Source organism: Haliotis cracherodii, unplaced genomic scaffold (genome assembly GCF_022045235.1).
Source record: "Haliotis cracherodii isolate W230 unplaced genomic scaffold, xgHalCrac1.p SCAF_2, whole genome shotgun sequence".
NCBI classification, from domain to species: domain Eukaryota; kingdom Metazoa; phylum Mollusca; class Gastropoda; order Lepetellida; family Haliotidae; genus Haliotis; species Haliotis cracherodii.
In genome coordinates this window covers 26,821,405-26,837,196 of record NW_027266275.1, presented here as the reverse complement: position 1 = coordinate 26,837,196, position 15,792 = coordinate 26,821,405, and the positions used below count along the sequence as shown (strand labels likewise).

The following is a 15,792-nucleotide window of genomic DNA, read 5'->3' as shown; positions in this document are numbered from 1 at the left end:
TTATAGTTAGTTTCCTCTATGGAAAGGCTGACCAACCAAGGATGCCATTTGGATGTTAAATGTTTCTGTCCTGGAAAACAAAGAATTTACTTATCACAAACATCTTGTTATAGTGAATTTATTTACTATTTGATTCAACTGACGATATTAGGTATATGCCTGTCAGTAAGAATGTTTTAACTCCAGATCCGATCCCAGCCCGGGCCACTCAGTCCGCCATCTACATGATGAGGAAGCCCGTGCCACAGGACCCAACAGAAGATCTGGAAAACGCTGTCATCGTCTCGCCGAGATCCGTCAAACTCAAGAAGAAAAATGGGTGAGTTAGTTGAACCGCCATTGTTGATGCATCATGATGGGCCGCGTAGCTTTCAGCGTTGTGTGGACTGGGTCAGGACATCGGAATGATAACAACTGGTATGCAGAGATTTATCCCAATGCTTCGCTGAGACGGGTGTAGTTGTGCTAACTCATGCATGCACTACTGGAAAGCCATGTTTTATCCATAATGATTTGATGTTTCGATCATTTTTAAGCAGGTTTGAGGCTGAATTAATTAAGGGTTTGGGGCACATGGTACTATTTGTGGAGTCCATTCATGCAGATGTTGCCAATCATGATATTCCTGTTACTGAAAGTCATGAAATTAATTCGAGCATGAAATTAATACGAAATATGTGAGTGTCCCTTGCTTACAGGAAGTTATTCATTTTTATCTGAATATGAGTTTGTTGTCATGTCTGGAAACAATGACATATATATAACACAGCTCACAATAAACAATGTAACTGACTGCTAGATTTAGTGCTTCTGACCAAGTTCAAAGGTGGTCAGTTCAGTGTCAGGTTGATCATGCAATTATAACAGTCTTTGTCTCTGGGGTCTTTGTTCTAAGTAATTTTGTGAAATTATCTACAAGCAAAACACTGCTCACTCATTCCGTGAAATGTCCAGTAGAGCAACAAGCAGTTGTGTTGAGTACGTAGACTGCTCATATACGTTCAAAGGAATGTGCTAATTTGTGAAACAATGCACTTTTGGAACCTGTACAATCTTGGCGGTGAACCTGACTTACATAACATTTTCCCCTATTTCATGGGAGTTCAATAACATGTTAAGCATTTGAAATTAAGTTTGAGATCAATGGACTGCTGTCATGCCATACTACATCAAGCCTTGAGTCTTCGTGCTATCGTTGCTGATTGGTTCAAAGATGGGGCTACTTGCATTAATTTCATTGTACATTTTAAGCCAAGGGTCGAAACTCACATAAATATGGCAACATATTAATGTCATGACTTACAGCATCCACTCAATACCTTGCTCATGGGTGAAGGTCACCAGCTGGCTAACTTGATGTGTGCGGGAGTTCCATCTCTCAGCTGCGTAGATCTGTGGACCAGGGGTCCAGGGGTCCAGATCCACATGTACACCCATTGTTTGGCTTATTTGCTATGTCAGCACCATACCACTAGGTTCCTCTTACATCCACGACTTGTCTAAGGCACCGCGATTTGCAGAGTTGCATCCCTTGGGCACGCCAGAAACCTGATAAATAACTGAGGGGGTTGGATTACAAGCTATTGTGAAAGAAACAGGCATTGATAAATTAAATTGATATTGAATTCATCTTGCAATATATTGATCTACAGAACTTGGTTATATATGGGCCATTATTCACTAAGTTGACATTCCACTATGGGATGGAATTTGGCTTTGAAATAGAAACGGTTTGTTACAACCTTCAACCAGCAAAGTATCATTTGATAAAATATGTGTCTGCAATATACCGATATAATAAAAGTTTAATAATAGTTTACAAGAAAATATAATGTTGAATACATAGACCTGAACAAAACAAGTACCGGGTAACCACATGTCCGTGATGTACCATGCTGTTGGTATCGTACCAAAGTTGGAAGATGCCGCTCCAGGACACATTGTATACCCAGGCTTTAGACGAATGCAGTTCTTCCACTTCCAGTTGTCTGACGTTGCTTCAATTAGTCATGACTGTCAGTTGAACGGTTGCTAAAAGGCAACCTTTGGAACCGAGAACACCCACTTTTAAAAGCCTATACATGACTGAACCCAGCATATGAAGCCACAAATCAAAACCAGCAGACAGTGGGTAGTACTCGGTTCATGAGTCACTCCAAACACAGAAAACAAATGCCAGGTTGCATTCAGGACCCACAGACTTTTGAAGCTGCAGGCTATGACTAAATTCTTCAGACCTTCATTTAGGCAAACTGGGACAAATAAATCGACATATAAATTTACTGCAGGCCATAAGGCCCCATACAAATTTGAAACTACGTGCCAGACACGAGATGTACCTACCACAGGCCAACGGGCAGGTGCTTATTTCGAACTATGACTTCACAGCCGAACATCTTTGTGTACAGGTGGAATCGTAGCCATCGAAAGTTCATACTAGTGAGGGGCGGTCGGGTAGCCTAGTGGTTAAAGCGTTCGCTCGACACGCCGAAGACCCGGGTTTGATTCCCAACATGGGTACAATGTGTGAAGCCCATTTCTGGTGTCCCCCTGATTCATCATTTTTTTGTATTTTTCAGTATTTATGAATTGAATTTTTGAGTGATATCTTTCTATGTTTGCCAACACCCTACACTATGTTTACAGATAAAGTTTACAGATAAAGCCTGTACCCCAGACCCTATAACTAGTCTGTACCCCAGACCCTAGAATAAGTCTGTACCCCAGACCCTAGAATAAGTCTGTGCCCTAAACCCTAGAATAAGTCTGTACTACTGGCACTAGAATAAGTCTGTATCCCATGCCCTTGAGCTAGTCTGTACCCCATACCCAAGAACTAGTCTGTACCCTAGAACCTAAAGAATATATTCCAAAGTCTAGAATGATTTGGCAAGTCTGGATTGCCTCGGCTCCTGACCTCCATTTTGATTTGAATTTGTATATTGTAGATATTTATTTTTAACTCTATTTCTGGACTAAATGTTAGCCTACCGTGTCTACTGTGTAACTACTGACATCTTTGTGGCATTCAAGAAGCTGTGTAACAGTGAAGATGGTTTACTTATGGGTTTCAACTTCTATATTCTTTCAATGTGAAGTTTCAGTCCAGATGCCAGCAATTGCTTGATAAAGTTACTGGTATCTGTACCAAAATGTTGATTATGAAAGAAAAAGAAGTTGACCTGTTGTCTAATCTGTCCTCACTGACCCCTGTTGTACCATCAAGCACCAGCTAACCCATGTTTCACTACTGTAGCTAGAGACCTGTGTATTCCATACTCTTCTATGATTGCACAGCTGGGCATCTAGCGACGAAGAGGACGCTAAAAACGAAGCGCCTCCTTCTCCCAGCGCCAGAATGTCCTTCCCGGACGAGAGGTGATCACTGACTCAGGTGGAGTGGACAGCTGACCACTTCACTCTTAGTAATGTAGAGCATTTATTAGGATTTTATGGCCTCATCGAACAATTTTCAATGTAGTCTTCAAACTTGTGTAACAGAAATTCAAGTGGATTGTTATCTATTTTAGGCTATTAATAGTAGTGATGCTTCAGATTTTTTATGTTAGCCTTAAATCTTAGCATAGAACACACTTTCGTATGTAACAATTTCATCAAAATTCAAAACAAAGTATATAAAAAAATATTATTATACAAGATATTTAGATTGACTTTATTTTGCTGGAAACAAGTTTTCCTTCTACTGGAAACAAGTTTTCCTTCAAGAAACAATGAACAGACACACTTATCACTGTGGTATGATTAGAAAACAAGTGTGAAAGAGATTTTTGTAGTTTGTAGACTTGTTAGTTTTTGCAGGCTTACACAAGTACAAATGTTGAAGTGGTCAGTTTGTGCTGTACTGCCCTCCCAACACTACCTCTCCTACTTGCTTTGTCTTTAGCACCTGTACTGCCTCTTCACCTCTGATTGGTCAATACTCTCACATTGACACATCTGACTGGTTTATATATTAGGCTTGTCATATCTGATTGGTTAATTATCACATCTTGTTCAGGCTGGATGTAGAATGCAATAATGGGTATGATGTAGCTCATTATAGACATGTAGTTATTGCACAGCATTTGCAAGTAACAATTAGCACTGTGCTACACTTACGTTGAATTTCATTGTGTGGTTTAACTAATAATATTACTGAGTGTTTTGTTATTTAAAAGCTCTGACACTATTCAGCACTTGATACCCTTGTTTGACAACCTTCTTCCGATGAGTGACTTTTTCGCATATTTAAATGCTTTTACCCGAAATGGAAGGTTCTTCCTGTGACCAGTACTTAGTATGAGTGAACTAGTGGCCAGCTTGTAAGCTAGCAGCTCAATGCATATGATGGTGTGACATTTCTATGGTGTAGGATTTGTGAGTGGCGTAGTACATTGGTTCTCTTGCTTGACTTGCTTCTAAAATGTACTTACTACATCTCAATTTACAAATAAACAAGCTTTATCTGCAGTTGTCTTTAAAACAGTATCGCGATCAGGGTCATTTATAATGGTAGATTTGGTACCAAATCATGGCCCAACAATTTTATGTATTTTTGAATTTATGTAGTGTTATAGGATGTATTTTCTTAAAAATACATGTTATTTGAAAATGTATTGAAAAACATCAGTGTCGAAAGCAGTTCAGTAGAATAGGTCTTCAGCAACCCATGCTTGCCGTAAAAGGTGACTATGCTTGTCGTAAGAGGCGACTATAACGGGATCGGGTGGTCAGGCTCACTGACTCGGTTGATGCATATCATCAGATCTCAATTGCGTGAATTGATGCTCATGATATCAATCACTGGATTGTCTGGTCCAGACTTGATTATTTACAGACCACGGTCATAAAGCTGGAATAGTGCTGAGTGCGGCGTAAAACAACAAACAAACAAACAAACTTCATGAAAGCTGCATCTGTTTGGAAGCTCTACAGCGTGGAAACTGAAGTTGATCCCCTTGGCATGTTGGTACCCTCACCTCCACCCTGTAATGCATGTGATCTAGACACTGCCTGTATGGATGAGGGTTCACTTGCAGTGTCAGGCCCTGGTCCTTTGTCTTGTTTGGCTGTCCTACTACCTTAGTTTAATATGGACGTTGATGAAATGTGCTTTATGATCAAGCTTCTAGTTTCATACTGTATAGCAGTGATACAAGGTTCTAACACTAGTCTGTCATTTGCGCTTGACAACATGTATAGATAGAGCCGAAGTGGTTTGAGGTAAGGCAAAAAAAACCTAGAGTGTTAATTGGCAAGAAAATGAGGAATTTTCTAATTTTATAATGAGAACTTTTGTACCCAAAAATTGTTATTTCAGAATTGCATAATAAGCATACTTATACCGAGAACGAAGAATTTCAGAATTATGTGATCATGTTTGTACCAAATTTCAGAATTACATAATGAATATTCTTATTCCAAAGTTTAGGAGGATCAGAATTGTATAATCATTTTTATACCGAAAATTAAGAATTTCAGAATTATGTAATGAGTATTCCTTTGTACAAGTTAGGAATTTTACCATTATTTTGGACTTTCTTATACCAAAAGACTGTAAAGATACTGATAATGGCATTGTCGTGAAAAGAATGTGTTGGAAGAAGTTGTGATGATAGAAGCCATGCATGTTGACATGTTTCTGTGTGCACATTGGTAAGATGTATACACTGAGCTGGCTCCTAGCTCGATCCGCTGCATGTACAGGGTTGCTTCACTGGTGGATGGTTTGTGCCAGGGTGGTGTGGTGGTAGTTTGTGGTTGAATAATGGAACATATCATAGCTTATGTACAACATGTCACAATGTTTAGACAAAAGTATAAGTTTTTAAATGAAAAAAGTTTTCACGCAAATAGAGGTTTTTGATATCATCACTTTGATAGGGAGAATATTCTATTTTCACGTTGTTCATGGTACTTCCATATTAAATTTGAATTGTTAGGTATAATTTGTTTCCTCCCGATGTACTTTGTACAATGTTTCTCTGTATTGTTCCAGTGTGGCCGTCAACACGGACATTCCCCCTTCCCCCCCGGTGGAGCAGGATCAGTACAAGAAACACGGGTATGTTACCTGTCCTGAGTGAGTGAGTGAGTGTGTTAAAATTTAACCTCACATTGGCAATATTTCAGCCACATTGTGACGACACAGAATTATTCATTGATAAGACATATATTTAGATTGAATAAAAACCTGTCATTGATGGACAGTAAAATAACTAGATTATCACAGTTTCAATTTTTAAACTAGCTGATCACATTTAAAAGAAGAAAATATCTTTCAACAATATAAAAAATGGGTTTTGGATCGCCAGCAGCCAAAGTAAGGTCACCAAACTAGGGACCATGGGTACTGACGATACTTCTGCTACCTTCAGGGTTCCCCAGCGGGATTTACACCATCCCTTCAGCCACTGGCAACGGTACGCAATTTAGACATCACTTAGAATAAACAAATATACTGTGTTTAAAACTGTAGTATGAATAAAAATACTTTGAATGAAGTGCTATTACACTATCCACAGGGGTGGCTTATCCCACAGTTACTTGTCTGAGGTATCTGTGGAAAGAGAATGGGCAGAATACACCAGCCACTATGCTTGTTTCTAGATAAACAAACTTGACAAAAAACATAACCTGATGTGTTAACATAACCATGTGCACCTTGTCACACTCCGCTACAGTCCCTGGGTGCCATTGTACATAGTCATCTTAGCGCTAAGGTGATCGTAACTCCCATACCTTAACATAGACTTACGACAGTCGTAGCACTAAGGTTGTTTTGTACAACGGCATCCTGATCAATGGAAAGGTATCTCCCAACTATCCAACACGTGGTGTTCACACCAATGTTTCTTAAGTTAGTTCAGCAGTTCAGCTGACCAGATTGATCCTATGATCGCAATGTATGACTGACCACACGGAGTGTTGCCAACCTGGTTTGCCTGGCACCGCCTCCACGTTCCAGTGGGTAGAGGAGAGAGAAGGGTCGGTTGTTTCACTGCCTGGTGCTCTGCATTTATGTCTGAGTGGGGCGTCCAGGTGGCATGGCATCTCATGAGCTAGATTGATGCTCATGATGTCAAACACTGGAATGTCTGGTCTGGACTCGATTATTTTCAGACTGCCATCATGTGTTAAACAACAAACAAACCTACAAATAGAATTTGACAGACAGGTGTGAATGAAATATGATTGTTGATTTGGGATGTAATTTATTGCAGACCTGATGATGAATCCAGTCAGAAGCTCAGACAACTTACAAAAAGAATACAATGTAAGTAGTGCAGACCAAGAAATTTTAAATATTTATGTTTTTGTCAGTTATCAGATGATACCCTGTTTTCAATGTATTTGTTTGTTTATTTCAGTGTTGAAGAAGAGAATCAAAATATTTGACGAGAACTTTGAGAAGGAGCATGGCTACAGGGTGAGATGTTGTCCATTTTACCTTCGTTATTATAGATAAATACAAACTGCAAAAGCATTAAGGTGTCGACAATCATTTATGCCCACCTTTTTCACAGGAACACAAATCTGCTTGTCCGAGACTGGTATAATTTAGGAAGGACAAGTGACATTTCCTGATGGACAACCATTTTTACCATTACTCTGTTAGGGATCACTTTTCTGGACTAGCGAAATGAAAACCTAATTTCTAACTGGGATTTTCACAGACATCTAGCGTTACTTCATGTTGCCAGCTGTGAAGATGTTTTGCTTCTTGCTTCTGTGTATGCCTGACAACATCTTTTAATGGTCGCTGAAGAGAAACATAAAATTAGAATAATAAAATGCCTGCTGCTCACTTTAGTAAACAATTTATATGAAAATGTAACAAATAATTGATCATGTCATTAGACTGTATATTGCTATTTCAGCCATCTCACCATGACAAAGCCGCCCACACGGAGATTAAGAAATACATGACAGAGTTGTCACGTGCCAGGAAGGAACTGAAAAGTACGCACACACACTCTTTAACATTTACACCTTATAAGTTGTATGTGATGATCATGCTGCAACGAAGCTGTTATATGTGCTGACATTAATGGAAATGTTCCATGTCGTTATGAAACATGAACAAGATCCTACTATGTAACAGTCTCCCTTAGCAATGGTGGAGCAATTCTTCACATTTCAAATGGCTGATAAAATGCCTGGGCTACATCTGTCGTCACTACCATACCCAAAAATAGTCTTATGGGAGTTGTAGCCCTACAATTGCTTGGAGAAGTGGGGCTCAGCATCACACACTGAGTCTTGACATGGTATACCATATTCAACGTAATAAGCGCCCAGGGCGCTCTCAAAATTAGGAATAGGGAGCCCTTATTAGAATATTATTTGATGAGAAAAAAAACAGTTTTGAAAGATCGTAAATTTTGTGGTTAATGATGACATACAAAAGAAAAGCCTGTGCATATTATACACGACAGATATATTTTCTAGAATTTAATTGCCCATAATTAAGGGTTCATATAACACACGAGTGCATATTATACATGTATATAAATGAGTCTTGTGTACATTGATCAATCGGAAGGGGTGCTAATTGGGATTGTTCAATAGCCAATATATTAGCAAATATCGCCATGGGCGCTTATTACGTTGAATACGGTAATCCATTTGAACCAATGTGCAAGATGATTATTTATTACTTCCCGTGAAGAGATCAACCGTTTAACAAACGTACAGCTCTATTACACATTGTGTAATACCAAAGTATGTGCTTTTGTACTGCGGGAACAAGCTTCTCTAACATTTTGAGACTCCCAACATCCCTGGGCTTTTTCAGTGACATTTCGTGTAGACATGATAGATCTTGATGACCGCTGCAACCCTGTTACTAGGCTGACGTTACATTGCATTATTTCGCCGGTGGATCTTGCTACAAAATTCCACAAATTTCGTCATAGGGCATTGTGACTTGATTGTAAACCTGTAGGGCAGGGCCCTGTTCCACAGGGCAACCATAATGTAATGACAGTCGTAAGTCTATGTTAAAGTGTGGGAATTCCAAAGGTGGGCTGTATCAACCTGTGACGTGTATGAAATATTATTCTGTTAAACTTAATTAAAGTAAGCTGTGGATCACATAGATGTCTGCCTGTTCACACACGATAGGGAAATTAAAAAAATAATAGTAATAAATAAAATACTAAATGAGCTCCTGTGTAAGACCATTCTATGAAACAAGTGAATAGTTCTGGTATCTGAGGATACTATGCGCTAGTCTATGAGATCAGTGTTATTCTTTTGATATAGAATTGATTCCTATGGTACGTTTTTATTTGCAGAATTGAAAGAAGAGGCTGAGATGGGAAGTCGAAGTCGCCATGGTAGTGGGGCATCCTCATCCGGGGAACGTAGCGACATTATTCCAACGATGCCCCCATCGATAGAAGACACCCTTGATGTCATCCTGAAAAATCTGCAAGAGAAGAGGCGTGAGATGAAGCGACCTCGGGAGATCTCTGTGAGTCAATCTGTGTTATAGACTGAATTTCTGCGTAACACTGATCTGAGGGTTGATATATGTCCAGGATAGCACTGATACCAGTCCTGTTATACGATATAAAGAGGCAAGGGTTGTCAAATAACTACTGCCATAGACAATACAATACATGACTTTAGATAACCCAATTTCGTTTTCTATATTCGATATGAGCCACAATATAAGCATAAATAAAATAATTCTTTCGAATACCCTACCTCTATGACATTAAAGCCTTTAATTTCCTGAGTACCACACTAAAAAAAGGTAAAATGTTCAACAAACGTTGAAACGTTGCCAAGATATCTTTTAGTTGTGAGAAAAAAACAATTATTTTGTCATAAAATTAATGGCTTCACACATTGTACCTATGTGGGGAATTGAACCTGGGTCTTCGGTGTGACAAGCGAATGCTTAACCATTAGGCTACCCCACCGCCCCCATAAAATTAAGCACAGATGTGATTTAGGAAAATGACTAGTTTATATGGACGTCTTTAGCAAGTGTTTATCTTATGTCATTGTGTATAATTATTAGCAGTATAAAAGTGATGAGGGGAATTATGATGATAAATGGTTTTGCAGATGATGAGCTATGAGCAGGTGCTGGAAGAAAAGCTGGCTGTCCAGAAGGCCTTACTTCACTTTGAGAGCATTCATGGTCGGCCGGTGAGTTTGCAAGAACAATACAACTGTTAACAACAAATGGTCTCTAATCAAGTCTTTAATATGCATATAGAAGTTGAAAAAACGTGAAGAGATCAGGCATCCCTGAAACATTGTTACAAACTATAAGGATGCTTTCATCAAAGTACCATGCCTTCAAATGATCTCTGTTGTTTGAAATCTGCATTTCCTGTTCTCACATACTAACGTTGATATTTTGTTTCAGAGTTCGAAAATTGAGAAAGATCTGATGCGTCCCCTGTACGACCGGTACAGATCCATCAAGAGGCTGCTCGCCAAGCCCACTTCGGTGAGTAGTCTGATACTGGTGTTGTATAGGGATAAGGCCCACTTCAGTGAGTAGTAGTCTGATACTGGTGTTGTATAGGGGGTAAGGCCCACTTCAGTGAGTAGTAGTCTGATACTGGTGTTGTATAGGGGGTAAGGCCCACTTCAGTGAGTAGTAGTCTGATACTGGTGTTGTATAGGGGGTAAGGCCCACTTCGGTGAGTAGTAGTCTGATACTGGTGTTGTATAGGGGGTAAGGCCCACTTCAGTGAGTAGTAGTCTGATACTGGTGTTGTATAGTAGGTAAGGCCAACTTCAGTGAGTAGTAGTCTGATACTGGTGTTGTATGGGGGATAAGGCCCACTTTGGTGAGTAGTAGTCTGATACTGGTGTTGTATAGGGGGTAAGGCCCACTTCAGTGAGTAGTAGTCTGATACTGGTGTTGTATGGGAGGTAAGGCCCACTTTAGTGAGTAGTAGTCTGATACTGGTGTTGTATGGGAGGGGGTGATGTTAAAGCTGGTCCGATGGAATTACCATCTATATGTTACTCCATACACCTAGAAGTATTTCCTGTCAGTAAAGCATGCAGTACAACACAGGAATCTGAAGGTCTAATTAACGCAATGAAACATGCAGTCATTGTTGTGCCATGTATTTAGGGAGTAGCAAGTAATGCTGTGTTTCTCCTCCAGCCTCGCAATACAATTGACCTGGAGACTGTGCCTGAAGATCAGCCTATGCAGATTACTGCAGCAACAACATCCACCTCCAAGTTTGTAAGTACATCACATTGCTGCTAGAGTGCATAAGGCGTGCAGTAGATAGTGAGTTGGGTTTGATGCCGCTTTGAACAATGTTCCAGTTATATCACGGCGTGTCAGCTTCCTGTGGGAAGAAAGCCCGAAGTAGTAGTGGTAAAACCCACAAGCAAGGGTATAGCGCTGACAATCCTAGCACATGAGTGAACCAGGATTCGAACCCACAATCATCTGTTAAAATTATTTATGTCTTATGTATTGTTTGCACTTATGTTTGCTTGTAGAATAGGAGTGATTTATTGATTATTGGAATGGATAGGTAGCATGTTGTTCAGTTCTACAAACTGCTTCAGATTGTTTATTTTGGAATAAAAGCCAAAGGGTTGGTATGCCACTGAGTGTAATGCTGGTTTTTGAGTCTTCTCACGACAATGAGCCATATTCTGATGATTAACAAAGCGGAGATTTCTATCATTTCAGAGAAATGCTATTCGAGTGCCAACAGGGAGCCCTGACTCGGATGAGATGGGTGACCTGGGAACAATGGAGTTTGCCGTAACACGGGACTTCTCCATCTTACGGGAGACGGGTCGACACGGAGGCTACAACAAGAACAAGCTCTCCACTGCCAATAAAAAGAGTGACTCTGATGATGAAGACGACACACAAACAACAGACTTCAATGTCAACGACTTGTCCATGTAAGGAAGTTACTTGACATACATAATTATTTTTTTCAGGGACAACATTCCTAAAAGACTTAAATTTCCAATCCTCAACTGATTTAACAAAGAAATAATCAGACAAGCTTCAACAAAAAAAAATGTGGGTTCGTGTAGAGATCCGATCCTGCCTGTGTTTTGGTGAACTTTACTGTGTTCATCAGCTGAATGAAGGTGTAAGAATCTACATGCAATACATGCAATACAGTTGTATGTTTTCTCATTGACTCAACTTCTAGAATGCCAATCAAACAGTCACCTGTGTTTGCTGATGGGAAGATATATATACTACATTGGTCTTCTCTATAGATGTGAGATCTATACACTGTGTATTGTTTTTTTGTAGACCTGAATTGCAGGATGAAGTTCAGAGAGCAAAAATGGAAAAAAAGAGATTACGGAAAGTGTTGCGGACATTCGAAGAGGACTTTGTTACTCAGCAAGGGAGGTAAGTGGTCTGTGCAAATAGCACAAGATTGTATACATAGGACGTAAGGACCGATAAGTTCATCAGTATGCAGGTTGACTTTCTGACTGATTCTTTATTTATTATTATTGCAGAAGAGTGCAGAAGGAAGATAGATCACCAATGCAAGGAGAATATAGCCAATATAAGGTGTGTATGACAATCTGCAATCATGTCGACTAATGAGTATTGGGTGGTTGCAATATTCGACCTGTACATAAATGTGTGTCATCGTGACCTGACATCAAGGGTTGTTGCACATGCGGTCGACCACTTGTTCAGTTTTATGCAGATGTGATAAGATGGTATGTAAAATACATGATACATCCGGCATTCATTTGGCTCTATGTCTTGTTATACGGAAGGGGAGGAAGATGGTTATTTGTTTTCTAATCTGAGGGCAAGTGCAATCTCAACAATAAACACCTTTTGGGCTGCTTCACTTAACCGGCCATGTTATGATGTTGGTAAAGCCTCAGAATTTTTTAATTTTACATTTCAAGACTATTCCAGAAGACTAATGGAAGTTTATTTGCCAGTCTTCTTAGTTTGTAGCTCTTCCTGCTTGACTGAGACAAAAATGTTTACTATATTTACATTTTATGTCAGTTTTGTTCAGTTTCGATTTCTACCAAAATTAAAGCACAGTTTAATAGTCACAGCTTGTGGACTTGTGTGAATTTCCAAGTCTGAATGCAGCAATAATCTTGAAGAAAAACATCAATGCAAAACTTACAAGTGTTTTCCTTTTCAGCAAATAAAAGCAAAGTTACGTCTGTTAGAAGCCCTGCTAACAAAACATCACCAGGGGTTTACAGATCGTGTTTAACACACAACACCAAGTACTCGTAATACCAGCACTGAGGGTAGAACCACTTGAATGGGACAACACAAGACCACAGCTCCCTTCTTGGAGATGATAGTCAAGGGAGGTAACCAGTGTGGACGAGGATGTGACTTGGTCGTCTCCGGGCATCATGGTGACAGATTGTGATTGTTCATATGTGTTAATGTGTCTTCAGAAACAGGAGAGCCCAAACAAGATTTTTGACATTTTGTGGTTTCTGTTCGTCTGTTAAAATCAAAGCTGTTGGATGTGATTTCGGCAGTGCCATACTGTTGTGTGTAAAGTGCGATATGACATGAACATGGTTGTGATGTCACACAAGATGTGTGTGATGGTGTGGGATCAAGTGCACAGAAAGGACTGTTGCAGCATGCTGGGAAGCTGGAGTTTACTGGCCACCCAGTGTGGAGTATGAGACTGATGATGAAGTGTCCTTCTTGTTTGTTATGATATGACAGTCTCTGGATGGTTTGAACTATTTTATATAAAGCTGACAAATCAGTATTTTTTGAGTGCCATAGCCGAGTGATAGCTCATTAACAATGTCTGAAAAGTTTTGAATTTGCTTTTGAAGTGTTAATGTAAAGGAAAGAAGGAAAGGGTTTACAAACTCTCTATGATAATCTCCGGTTATACAGTGACACCTTGTTAGTCCAGAGCCGAATGCCCAGCTTCAGGATGGTTACTGTGTGGAATAACTATTTATCATTAGAGGGACATTACTTCAATGATTTGTTGAAATGGAAATTTGTTATCTGGACAGTTTCACCAGGAAAGTAGCATCCGGATGAACAGGGTATCACTGTATTGACAGTCCTGTACAGTGAGGAAATGTGTGAGTCATTGACTAGTCAGGACGAATATGTTTTGAAGAATTACAGTTGACTCTCATTAAGTGGACCAGAAAGAAAATAGGGATAAATATTAATAAAATATCCCCAGGGTGTAATTGTTCACAGATGTATCAATGCATTGTGTGTTTACTAGATACAAGATACATCTACTTCATGTTTTAAGGCAGTATAAATTTTCAAAAATAATATTTGCAAAGTTTTTCACTAATCCAGTCTGATAACTGGTTGGGATAGCATTACCTTTCAGGCCATCATGAACAAAACGCTAAGTTAGCCCTGATTGCATAATGCAGAGATGTATCTAGGACTCGAAACAGAGCAAATTTGGTCTTTTTGCTTGTTGCTTTCAAATTGGAATTTTTCAAGTTTAATTTTCTTTAATTCAGAGGTCTTTTAACATTGTATATGAACCTTACATCCAGTTATGTAGACCTAAACATGAAAGCCTCTTACGCGTTATTGGTCCTGATATCAGAGAAATACAAGTTGACTCAACCCATCCGTCACATTTCATGGAACTATATCAACATTAAGTTGGCGTGTTTGTATTCCAATTTAGGAATATTTACTGATATTTGCTGCTGACTTGGAGCTGAATACCGGACTCGGAACAGGTGGAGACACATCCCTGTAATACTGTAACAAGGCTAAAGTTACCAGTCATTTGAATTCAAAACAAATTGGTTGACAGCAACATACCATACATAGAGAAGTTCATACACAAATTGTATTGCAAAATGTGTCTTATTGCCACTCCAGTATTGTATCGAAGTGTGAGGTAGGCAAATCGGGACAGCATTAAATTATACATTTCTAGCCCTGCTATATTTTTTGTCATTTGACACAAGAATCAATTAAGGAAAAATTCTGGAAATGTGGAAACACTTATCTTAGACAATTTAATATTTGAATTGTAGAGAATATTGTTGTAAAAGTAATTAGGTGGGAAACCGTTGATCACTTGCAGGAACCCTCTGACGAACTTAAGATGAATGAGACCATCCCAGTTTGATCTATGTACATTTTGACTGAATTATTGTTTTGAACCTAACATTCATGAATAAATCTTGATCATTTTGATAGCAATTGCAATTATTAGATATTCAGTCCGTTAATCACCTTATGGCTGTGTGATTGATTATTTGACGTATTGTTTGTGTTGAATAAGGTTGGAATCCAGCAGTGGGTTAAGATACTGAATAAGTAGACACCTTAGCTTGGTCCGTTCAATGAGAGTTGACTGTAGTTGGCAGAAATGTGCTGTAGCCATTGAATATGGCTGTGAAAAATCAGTTTGGGTATGGTGAGAGTTTTAGTTTGTAATTGTCTTAATATCTAGGGATGCACTGAACATATACATGGAACTATTACTTGGTATCATGTGATCACTGTTTGAAATCAGATCAACCTGCTATAGTTTTATGTCAGAGGCACTGATGATTTTGTGGCAATAATTTTAAGAAATTGTTAATAATTTCTGTTACTGTCAGATGTTACTTTATTTCTGAATGGTTGTGAATATTTGAGAATGTTAAGTTTTGCTTTATGGTGTTTTTAGCTTTGTGTAGCCAAGTGTATTTTGTGTAAAATATAGGTGCTTATGGGGGACCTACCGTTTAGGAGGGGGAATGGGGAGTTGGAGGGAGGAACAATTTAAATATTTTCACATTGGTCAGGATATCCATCATGTCCAA

At 39.1% G+C, this 15,792-nt stretch overlaps 1 protein-coding gene across 16 annotated transcripts in view; it reads left to right on the top strand.

Annotated features, from left to right (window-relative positions):
• The window catches only part of LOC139467906 (protein FAM13A-like), a 95,498-nt gene extending 81,420 nt beyond the window's left edge, over positions 1 to 14,078 (top strand). For 10 of the 16 annotated variants that reach the window (XM_071249451.1, XM_071249455.1, XM_071249454.1 and 7 more), the window contains 15 exons: positions 187 to 319; positions 3,298 to 3,378; positions 5,999 to 6,064; positions 6,315 to 6,422; positions 7,224 to 7,276; positions 7,371 to 7,429; positions 7,881 to 7,962; positions 9,300 to 9,478; positions 10,081 to 10,164; positions 10,388 to 10,471; positions 11,144 to 11,227; positions 11,690 to 11,910; positions 12,278 to 12,379; positions 12,493 to 12,547; positions 13,152 to 14,078. In XM_071249451.1, the coding sequence (XP_071105552.1) occupies positions 187 to 319; positions 3,298 to 3,378; positions 5,999 to 6,064; positions 6,315 to 6,422; positions 7,224 to 7,276; positions 7,371 to 7,429; positions 7,881 to 7,962; positions 9,300 to 9,478; positions 10,081 to 10,164; positions 10,388 to 10,471; positions 11,144 to 11,227; positions 11,690 to 11,910; positions 12,278 to 12,379; positions 12,493 to 12,547; positions 13,152 to 13,226 (1,466 nt within the window). In that variant the 3' untranslated portion in view covers positions 13,227 to 14,078. The remainder of the gene's footprint in view (positions 1 to 186; positions 320 to 3,297; positions 3,379 to 5,998; positions 6,065 to 6,314; positions 6,423 to 7,223; positions 7,277 to 7,370; positions 7,430 to 7,880; positions 7,963 to 9,299; positions 9,479 to 10,080; positions 10,165 to 10,387; positions 10,472 to 11,143; positions 11,228 to 11,689; positions 11,911 to 12,277; positions 12,380 to 12,492; positions 12,548 to 13,151) is intronic. The other 6 variants (XM_071249463.1, XM_071249460.1, XM_071249457.1 and 3 more) reach the window with 5 other exon arrangements.
• Positions 14,079 to 15,792: the final 1,714 nt, after the last annotated feature.